This window comes from Asterias rubens, chromosome 5 (assembly GCF_902459465.1).
Source record: "Asterias rubens chromosome 5, eAstRub1.3, whole genome shotgun sequence".
Lineage (NCBI taxonomy): Eukaryota > Metazoa > Echinodermata > Asteroidea > Forcipulatida > Asteriidae > Asterias > Asterias rubens.
In genome coordinates, this window is record NC_047066.1 from 6,219,391 (window position 1) to 6,230,804 (window position 11,414).

General features: G+C 34.7%; 1 protein-coding gene across 3 annotated transcripts in view; it reads right to left on the reverse strand.

Annotated features, from left to right (window-relative positions):
• Positions 1 to 580: 580 nt before the first annotated feature.
• The window catches only part of LOC117290950, a 38,644-nt gene continuing 27,810 nt past the window's right edge, over positions 581 to 11,414 (reverse strand). For all 3 annotated transcript variants that reach the window (XM_033772531.1, XM_033772530.1, XM_033772532.1), the window contains exons 22-30: positions 11,206 to 11,343; positions 9,361 to 9,504; positions 8,808 to 9,091; positions 7,221 to 7,417; positions 6,215 to 6,317; positions 4,910 to 5,143; positions 4,559 to 4,718; positions 3,538 to 3,705; positions 581 to 2,704 (exon numbers count right to left, since the gene is read on the reverse strand). In XM_033772531.1, coding sequence (XP_033628422.1) covers positions 2,601 to 2,704; positions 3,538 to 3,705; positions 4,559 to 4,718; positions 4,910 to 5,143; positions 6,215 to 6,317; positions 7,221 to 7,417; positions 8,808 to 9,091; positions 9,361 to 9,504; positions 11,206 to 11,343 — 1,532 coding nt within the window. In that variant the 3' untranslated portion in view covers positions 581 to 2,600. The remainder of the gene's footprint in view (positions 2,705 to 3,537; positions 3,706 to 4,558; positions 4,719 to 4,909; positions 5,144 to 6,214; positions 6,318 to 7,220; positions 7,418 to 8,807; positions 9,092 to 9,360; positions 9,505 to 11,205; positions 11,344 to 11,414) is intronic.

Here is an 11,414-nt window from a genome sequence, read left to right on the forward strand (position 1 = left end):
AATAAATTCATTATTAATGCTCGCGCGCCCATTCCGTTTTAGCAGAGTCGACATTTAGGCCTATGTCACGTGAGACAAATACGGACATCCTTTTCAAGGCAACCTCTATGAATAAATTGGAATTACTATATGTTTCGGGAACCTCTAGCGTGAGACACCTTTTGAAAAAAATACGCATGTGCTTGTTGGCCACGGTCACCTGTCACAATAACAGGGCCCTTTATAGAGCCCGCCGAAATTTATGTCATAAATTAACGTAATGGTCACCACCGTTTTTGTGCAAAAATTCTGCATTATTGTTAACACTTAATTACTACAATCATGCATGAGGTCAATATTAGTCTCAACTAAGGCAGGGTAAACTACTGAAACGGGGACCAGTGGTGCGTGCGGGGGGTGGGGGGGGGGGGGTGAAAGGAAAACTCTAGTTCAAAATTCGAAAAGAATTAATGCAGATAATTAAAATTTTAGAAAGCAAAGGTGTGCGCTTAGGCCAGAATCGATGTTGGGCCTAACGTAAGAATAATAAAATAAAAGTCTTAAACATTTGAAACATTACAAATAGGATTACACGATTTTATTAGTTAATAGAAAAACAAAATCATAAAAAATTATTATAGTTTTAAGAAACATAATGTAATTATTTCAAAATGGTATAAAGCAGAACTGAAATAAATCATTCACCAAATAATTATCTTCACTTATTTAGAATTCATTCATAAGTGGAGTGCCTCCACTCAAATAGTGTATTTGATTTTGTAATATTTAAAATATATAAAAATAAAAACACAAATATAATACAAACAGCCCTTACACCAAATTGGATGTAATTATTTTTTTTTACAAACAGAGGAACTGCAGTAGCACAAAAACTTACTATGCATCAAACATTTTCGCTAAATACTCAGTGGGAAAGAGTTATCAGCCATGATGTTTCAAGTGCATTTATATAGTATAAACTGGTGACCGGCTCCCTGCCTAGTTTTGCTAAGCAGACTTTTAAAAGCAACATTTTCTGCTAATATGCAGCTCTTTAAGAAATAATGGTCCCTGTTGTAGAAAATAGGTAGGCCTATGAATAAAAACATCATTAAACACAGAAAAGATCGAGGCCAGCTCAACACAAAGCGATCCACAACAAGAAAGAAATTAGCCTAAAGTATGATAAGAGCATAATAGCAGATTAGACAATATTAAAAAATAAATAAATAAATAAATAAATTTAAAAAAAATCTTTGTCAACAAAGAACTTCTTTTAATTAATTAATGCACGGTGTACTCAAATAACTAAACTAATTATTTACAATAATTTACATCTTATTTTAAATTTACAGCTGCAAAAATATGACTAGGCTAACCATTTACTTTAAGCCAAAAATGAAGTGTTTAACAAATTAGAAAGAAACAAAATATAAAATAAAATAAATAATATGTTCAGTCCAATAAAATAATCAGTTGCATTTTGATTTTAAAAATAATTTGTTTTTACCCTTACACCGATGTATATTGAGCACTGTATACTCAGCACTTTCCTGAGCCCTGTGGAACAAATCCACAGGGTGGGATTTGAACCCACAACCTCTGCATTCAGATATCTTACCACCACCAATATCTACAACCATCCATCTTTAAAATAACAAAATACTCTGTTAAATGTATATAATTTTTATCAATATCAAAATATTCTGCTAAATATATACATATATTTTATCAATAATCTATTGTGTTATCACCACTAAACAAATCAATTAGTAATGACAGACTATAGGCAGTTTGGGTAGAGTGAAGCCCAATCCCTCTTATTTGTTCTTCTCCTAAATAATATCACACCAAATTGTTTAAATTTAGATAAAATAGCCTAACTGTGTGGTAACTAAAAGGCACTTATTGTTTGGGCCTACTGGCTCCATTCCTTTAGAGTCCTTCACTTTGGTGATTGGATGTATATCAGGTCCTGCCTTTTTCATTTCATTACTGAGTGAAATTTACATTAATTCTAAACTATTCTCAAACTTAAAATACTATGTAACTATACAACACATAACAAAATTATCCTTCCACCAAAGGATGTCTATTCATTTCAGTAATTCAAAATTATGGCACTAATTCAAGACTGAGGAAAATATTTTGATATTTTGTAAATACTTAGATATTCTGTGAACACTTAGATGTGTTTATATTATTCCATATGCCTGAAGTAAAATACATGTACAATGCTTAACTTAGTAGTAGTATATGGGAAGGTCCGACAAGCAGCCACAGCTTGTACTATACGTCTGCCTTCCTCACAAGAAATAACAAAACAACCAGTCTAGTTTCCTGGTTTCACATCAAACTATTACCATCCTCACGAAAATTGAAACTAATATGAATGGACTAAGCATCCTTGATGTGATTTGGAAGAGTGTTCCTTTCTTTTGGTCCATAGCAGGAGAGTGAGCAATCTGCAAATGACACAGCATGGGTTCTGATGGGTACGATAACTTGAGGAGAATATGTAGATGATCCAATCATCGAGAAAGGACAACATGCCAGTTGACTCCTGAGGACGTTTCTCCACCGTACAGGAAGATGATGATTTGTGACTGAGACACTGGTCCTTAAGATCGTAAGAAGCTCCTTGCGTTAACGACTGCAGATTTGTCTCGGTACATGGAAATGAGTTCACGCCACTTGTCATGAACCTGAAGCAGAAACTGATTACCTACAATAACAAAACAAATTAATGAACAAATAAAATAAATAAATACAATTAAGTAAACATAAAAATAGATTAATTATTTGTAAACTAGAGTTTGTTTAATATAGTTCGCGTTTTCGAGAAAGTGAGTTAAAGCGAAAAAATCTATACTTCCTATACAAATTAATGAATAAATAAAATCAATAAATACAAAAAAATATACATAAAATACATTAATTATTTAAAAACGAGAATTGTTTCAAAAATTGCATTTTCAAATAAGTGATTTAAATTGCAAGAATTTAATTACTTTTTGAATTGTCGTTATTGTACATACCTTTTACATCGAAAATGAAAAATGCTGTTATTTTAACTTTTTGCAAGCTTTCTATATCTAGATTCGTTTAATTATTTTTACTGTGTAATACTTTACTGTGTATAAATTTTGTCTGGTCCAGACTTGTTGTTCTTTCCAGCGCGTTGAGGCGGATTCTTTCTGCTATTGTTTTTGTGCTTTATAAATTTATCTTTATTGTTATTATTCATTAGACTTCCTTGCATAGGATGTAAATCTCTAAGGTCAATGGAAATAACCTGAACAGAGCATTTAACTCCATGCCTAACTTTTGGCCAATGATAGGTTCTCCTCTATACTCAGTGAGGCGCTGTTTGAGCTTGCGACTTCCATATGTTTGGCGCCAAACAATGTTAAACTTTGTTAAGCTTATGTTAGAAAATGTAATTTAAATAATAGTAATAATGATAGTTGTACTATCAATAGCTCTCCATTGCTTGTTACCAAGTAAGTTTTAAAGCATTGTCTTGGGTAATTACCAATAGTGTGGCAAAGGACTTACCGATAATAATTAATCCTTTCTTGGCTCGTGTCAGGGCAACGTTGACCTGGTTATCATCCATGATAAAGCCAAGATTGTGATGCATCCATCCAAGACTGGGTTTCTCCTCAATCTCAACCTTCGGCAAAGAGCGGACCAGCGACAGGATAACATAATCCCATTCCCTTCCTGGGAGATTAGATGGAATTAAGGAAAAATAAATTACTTTCCAGTTGTTACATCTGAATTTACAAAGTGATTAAAGACACCTTTGGTAATTGACACAGACCAGTCTTCTCACTTGGTGTATCACAACATGATGCATAACATAACAAATCTGTGAAAATTTGGACTCATTTGACCACCGAAATTGCAAGAGAATAATGGAAGTAAAAACACCCTTGTCACACAAAGTTGTGTGCTTTAAGATGCTTTGTTTTCGGGACCTCAAAATTTAATTCTGAATTCTAAATATTTTAGTGGAAAAATTACTTCTTTCTCGAAAACTATACGTTACTTCAGAGGGAGCCGTTTCTCACAATGTTTTATACTATCAATGACTTAAGAAGTTTTTACCAAATGTAAAGGAGATTTAATTTCGTCTAACTTTAAAGGGATACGTTGCCTTGGAACGGGCGAGTTGGTCTATGAAAATTGTTTGAAAACATTTGTTATAAAATGCATATATTTGAAAAGATGTTTTAAAAGTAGAATATAATGATCCACAAAAAAATGCCTTGTAATTGCATGGTTTTCCTTATACGTCGTGAACTAACATACTTCAAATTTTTTACTCCACATAATGGCCGATTATGTTAGCTTGCAAAACAAAAGGAAAACCATGCAATTTCGAGGCATGTGTGTGGATCATTTGTTTTAAACATCTTTCTAACCATATGCATTTCATACCAAACGGCTTCAAACACCTTCATAGACCAACTCGCCTGATCCAAGGCAACGTACGTGTCCCTTTAAGCATTTTAATTTTGAGCTTATTGCAAATAAACTGGTAAGAAGTATGGCTGCTAAGATCGGAACTAACCTTGACTGGTGATAACAGTAGTCACTTTGATCTTCTTCAGATCACGTCGATCCAATGCCAGAGCGTCTCTGATTTCAGCACATTGCAGACGATACTGGGACAGAATGATGATGTTCTCCGGCTTGACGCCTTGATTGAGCAGGTTATTTGCAATTCTCACCTAAACACAGCAAATAACACATTTGAAATTTGATAAATTCCCATCAAAATTTTTATTTTATTTTTTACTTTAGCATCACATTTAGGTTGATCACATCATTTAATAAGGTTGGGGTACCATCAATACTTTTCAACTTCAATTCTAAATTATAAGTGCTCAATGGTTAAAAGCATAATGTAATTTATACGAACCACTTGTTTGACTTCTTCTGGATTTGCTCTGGACATCTCATTCCCTTCTGCAGCCTTACAGGCAAGTATCTTTTCATGGCCGAACACATGACAGAACACAGCCCGGAAATTTTCACCACCAGGCAACTTCTTGAGGAGCTTCTGGTGTTCTGGCCGTCGCTGCTTCACAGAATTGGCAGTCTCCAGTTTGCTCTCGTAAAAGGTTTGCGAGGGGAATGCGCAGATGGATTCATGCTATGAAATCACACACACAAAAAAAAAAAATTATAATTACAACTACAGTTTCTCCATCAAGCCTAGAGAACCTAAAGGCCCGGTCACACACAGGCCTCGATAACGAGAACAACAACGAAAACATTAAAAATGCACGCCCTTGACTGGTTGAATTAGCGTGGGCGTATTCTGCTTGGAGCAATTCAACCAATAGAATGCGTTCTCTCTGTGTCGTTATCGTTATCGCTTTAGTTATTGCTGCATAGTGACTCTGCCTTTAGAATTACAAGTTGTGGTCAGAGTGGAATGGAGTCCTAAACCTCCACCTACCTCCCGGGTTGTGCCACTGGACAGATGTTGCCATAAAAGGGTAAAGTTGGCCCACCTTTAGAAAGACTCTCTGGGTAAACAGCACCATTTTTTCAAGACCTTTGACAACCAAAGAACATTTCAAGATGGAAGTAAATCCCCAGGTGAGGAATGTGCAAAGTTTTACACTGATACCCCTTTTAATTGGCTCTCAAATCTGTCCGGTATATGTTTTGAGGGACTACAAAAAATAAATGAGACCAATTCAATTCAATTTGTTTGAACATCACATGAAAACACATACAATTTGTTTTCCAATGTACAGCATTTAAAAAGGGGTAGGCCTACAATAAAACTACACCAATAATCTTGTCAGCTCGACCAATCCTGTATAACACCTTAAAAGGCACTGGACACTATTGGTAATTGTCAAAGACCAGTCTTCTCACTTTGTGTATCTCATGCATAAAATAACAAACCTGTGAAAATTTGAGCTCAATTGGTCGTCAAAGTTGCGAGATACTAATATTCGAGACCTCAAAATCTAATTCCGAGGTCTCAAAATCAAATTCATGAAAAATTACTTTCTCAAACACTATGTTACTTCAGAGGGGGAGATGTTTCTCACTATCAACAGCTCCGCATGACCAAGTAAGGTTTTATGCTAATAATTATTTTGAGTAATTACCAATAGTATCCACTGCTCTTAAAATCATATATCCATATTTGATAGCGGGACGCACCCATATGACAAAGGACGACATACAAGACAGTGGCTATTACCATTCTATATTGCGTAGTCAGCATGATGGCCTTGTCCTCATACAGTTCAAGCAAAGAAGTCTCCATGCCAAGCTGCTGGGCAGTAGTCTCCGTTATAATTGGCCTAATATCAATTATTAATAAAATAGCATGCATTATAAAGAAATCAACAACAATAAAAACAGTAAATTTAGTTGTGAAGAGTTGGTCTAAGTTGATGAAAGCTGCATTTGTGAGTTCCGGTAAATCTCCATGGCCTATTTAGTCAATTATTTACTCAAACAATAAATGTTGTTGTTTTAGTAAAACGTATGAATTATCATATATATCTTAATTCTTAATGTTTTGTTGGTTTATGAATGCATGTATTTTACTGATGTTTTAATTTTCAAGTTTGGGTTAGTATAGACTTTTAGAAGCACAGTGTTGAGTAGGCCTATACTTTTGGTAATCTTGGCCAGCTTGACATGGGATTTTGTTTCATTTATATACAAAAATATTTTATTTTTCTTTAAACTTTTTATATGCTATATGTTTTTGTTTTTTTTACAAAATACCGGCAATCTTGATATTTTTCAAATAGACCTTTTGTATGCTGTATGTTTTTTGTTGAGGAAATGGCTGCATAAATAATAATAAAATGTTAATAATAAAGAAAGTTTCGTCTTGTGGAACATAGGAAGTAACTTATGGGGATCCCCGTTCTTTCCAGGTAGCTGCAGGTAAGGTTAGGAACGGTCTACCACATTCCATCAGAGCCACCATACAATAGACACTTTCAAATCAACCCTGAAGACCCATTTTTTATCAAAACCATTTCAGTATAAACATTCATTAGACATTGGATTGTTTTTATTTTCTTGTTCTTTGCACTCGCTGGAAGACAACTAAGGGGGAACTTTTTTATTGAAGCAAGCGGCATGAGCACTTTTTTGTGGATACCAACGCTATAGAAGACGTCATTATTATTATTATTATTATTATTATTATTATTATTATTATTAAAAGCGTTAGAAGGTTCCATTACCTGAGTTGCTTGTGGTCGCCAATCAGTACGATCTGGCGAGGCTTATTAAAGACAAGAGGAATCAGCGTTTCAGGCTGGCTGCACATTCCAGCTTCGTCAATGACGCACTGGGCGATATTCACTTTGCCTGCAATCACAGTGCTTCCCGAATGGCTGCAAGTGGCGAGTATGACGTCATACTTTTGAATCTCTTCTTCCTGTAAAAAAAAAGGGAGAGCAAAATTTTGCGTAAATAACATGAATTAATAAGTTTAAATTATACCAACATAAACATCTCATAACGGAACATAGCGCTCATTTGCATTGACTGTTTTTGAATACACACAAAATAGACTTTTAAAATGCATAATTTCCAACAAATTCCGTACACAGCCTGTATATGACCCACATCGCGTGCGTTCTCCCCGTCGCACGCACAGTGGGTGAATGTTTATTTTGTTATCGCTCTGTGCGTACTATGTTCCGTTATGAGAGAAGTATTTCTTTCTTAATATCCATACTAGGGGATATCATTCCGACACTCCACAATGGGAGACTTTTGAACGGTCCTTTTTCAGACATACGCACGCAATACTGAGTAAGTGCGCACACGCTCAGAGCCACAAAAAACGACCGTTGTGTCTGATGCATGCCGCCAGCATCTCAAAAGTCTCCCATATACATAAAAACCCAACCCCCCAAAAAAACTAAAAATGTCCAGGTTTTCACTACTAAACTTTGTTTTCAGTTAGGTTGAGCGATTTAAAACTAACAACAGATCTGGAATAAATTTACTCCCCCAAATACAATGATGTATTGCACAGACGATGTGCAACTGTTATATTGGACACCTGGGGAAAGGCAGTTTTAGAAGTAGGGACAAAAGAAAGAGACATGCCCTAGATATATAGAAAGATGCAATAGTGGTTTTCTGAGGGGAACACATTCCAATCCTCAAGATTTCAATAAACACAATTTTCAGCAGAAATGTGCAACTTTTTAAGATCAAACAGTGTAATAGGGTTCCAGTTTTAAAGAAAGTTCTTCCAAATGCTTGATTCTTAATTATCAGAGATTTTGTGGATTTTTTTCACAAGATTTGTGCAGCTGCTCCAAACTTTAGGAACAATCTTCCTAACAAGTTTTAAAACCATAATAATAATAATAATAATAATAATGCATAATAATAAAAGGTTTTAAAAATGTTTAAATAAATAAATAAATAAATAAATAAACCTTTTTATACTCACATACCCCCAAATACTAATGCCTCAAACGAACCAGATATGCAAATAAAAGGTTTCCAACATCTGTAGTTTTCAAAGGCTTTTTCTGGCTTAAACAAACAACTTTTACTTTAAAGTTTAATGGAAAGGAATAGATGACCATGGCCAACTGGGTATTTTGTCTTCTTTCACATCTTTGGTTTTCCCAAGTTGGAGTTTTCCTCCCACATCTAAAAACTGAATTTCGATTTTCAGTTATTTTTTTTGACCCACCCACCAAAAGAATTTTTAATTTTTTTAATAATTTTTTTTTACATTTACTTTTTTACGACTACTATTATTTTTCCGAGATTTCACACATGAAAAGAAGAGTGATCCATACCTTCGCTGTCGCAATTAATTTCCTGTAGGTCTTCACTTCCTCTCGGGACGCATGAAAGTCTTGAGTCATGAATAACTCGTCAAACTCAATGATCTTTTCGCTGTGTGTGTTTGAGGGTTGACGGATCAAAGAATGGAGTGAGATGGGTCGGAGCTCAGCTGGGACCACATTATCCCGGACGGTAGGGTCTTTCCTGATTGGCGAGTTGGGAATAGGATGATGCTGGTCTTCAATCATACTGCTGTAGACGCGTACTACTTTCACTTTACAGCTTAGCAAGTAGTCTGGTACAAAAAAATATTTTGAAAGATCAGAGACATAAGGTTTTTAACTGTTAAAGAAACATTACAGAATTAGGTTTTGCAAACAAATCAGTTGCTGGCAATGTACCCACTTCATGAAATCCACCATAATATCGACAAACCTGTAGAAGTTTGAGATCGATCCGCCATCATGGTGACGCGAAAATAGTGAAAAACCGATTACCCATTTTGCATGGAAAAAGGGAAATTTGGGTGATCAGACAAATAAAAAAAACAGTACCGGTACTTACTTGCAACAACATTGACAGACTCATTGGAGGGGCCACAATAGAGCACCTGTTGAGGCTTGTTGCACTTCCCCGACTTATGGAGCTCCTTGTTCAAATCGGTAAAGACTTTAGTGATACGGGCACCGACGATGGTTTTTCCTGTACCTATAGAATAAAATAGAATACAAGGCGAGTCAATTCAATTCAATTATATGTTTATTCCATAATCTTGTTGGAAAAAAATAATGCTAACAATATGAGAATTAAAAAGTATATAGAAATGTATAGAATTTTGTGTATGAATTTGTCATTTGTATCTATGATAATTGTCAGCGTTATGATCAATGGTATTTGGAGAACCAGATGGATCTGGTCTTCAATGAGGACAAAGTTTTCACAAATAATACCATCAAGATCTACAAAGAAGCCCTCAGATCATTTCTACTAAGGGAGCGGAATAGACTCAGAACAAGTAATTTTTGAAAATTGTACAAATCTCTGCGTGTCCTCAATGAAGACCAGACTCCAAAATTTACGTATTGATTTAAATCAAATTTCATCTTTCCAGTTACTGTCCTTTACGTTCGTTTTAAGTTTAACGTTTTTCTTGCAAAAATTTGCTTTTTATTGTGTTTTGATGTTCTTGTTTATAATAGATGTTTATTTGCATCAGGGATAAAGAATATTAATTTTGGTTTTTACCCACACACCGATGCTGTTGTTTGATATGTAATATCACCTTGGTTCATTGTCTTTTAACTAGCCTCTTGCATCCTCAATGTATTGATCTAACAGTATGTGTTAATGTTCCATTGAAGTTGTTTGTACTTTGTTTCCACTGGTGATGAATAAACGGAGTCTTAGAGCTCCACTCAAAAGAAAAAAAAAAGGAAAAATGTAACAAAGTCAAAAGTGCATAAGAATGTACAAAAGTAAAATAATGTAAAGCAAATGTTAAATAAATAACTAGGAATTAACTAAGTACAAGAGAAGAGCGAGAGCATGAGGCTGTTAGATTAAAGCCATTGGACACTTTCGGTAAACAGTAATGTCCAAGGCCCACACTTCGTGTATCACAACTTATATATAAAATAATAAACCTGTGAAAATTTAGACTCAATCGGTCATCGAAGTCGGGAGAAAATAACGGGAAAACCCACCCTTGTTTCCGCACGTTTCGCCGTGTCATGACATGTGTTTAAAATAAATCTGTTATTCTCGATATCGAGAATTGATAATTGTTTTAATGTTTTCTCAAAAAGTAAAGCATTTCATGGAATAATACTTCAAGAAGTCTTTCACCATTACCTTCGTAAACCCTGTAAGTTATTTGTAAATCTGTGGACTTTTAATTTTTGTTTGTTTAGAAATTGCCAATGGCTTTAAAGGGTTTGGGTACTTTTTGTAACACAAAACACAATGTCCACAGATTTACATTAAACTTACACGGCGTTTGAAGATAATGGTAGTAGAAAGCTTACCATAAAATATTACTTTCTGAGGTGCTGTAGTCTTTGAGAATTGCGTAAAACAATGTCCCAAAAATAATTTTCGTCTCAGTTTTAGCAAGTAAAATGTATTTACCAAATAAATGGTATACTAATATAACTGGTAAGTACGTTTTACATGGTAAAATCATTTTTATCACACCGAGACAAAAAATTATTTTTGTGACTTATTTTACTCATTTCTCAAAAACTACAGCACCTCAACTCGAGATATTTTAAAGGGAAGCTTTCTACCACCATTATCTTCAAACTGTGTAAGTTTAATGTAAATTTGTGGATATTGTGTTTCGTGTCCTACAAAAATTATCAAGACCCTTTAAAAAAACCTCAAAATAAGCATGTCTGAGATCACACTTACCTGGTGGTCCCTGAATGGTGGTGAACGATTGTTTGGCGGCCATTGTAACTGCAGTCTTTTGGACTTCATTCAGTTTGAATGGGGCCCCAGTTACTCTGTCGATTATGCGATGAAGACTTGGTATCTTGCTTCTCATTTCTAATAAATGAAACAAGGAGGGAAACACTATGGAATTGATTTATTTATTTATTTATTTATTTATTTATTTA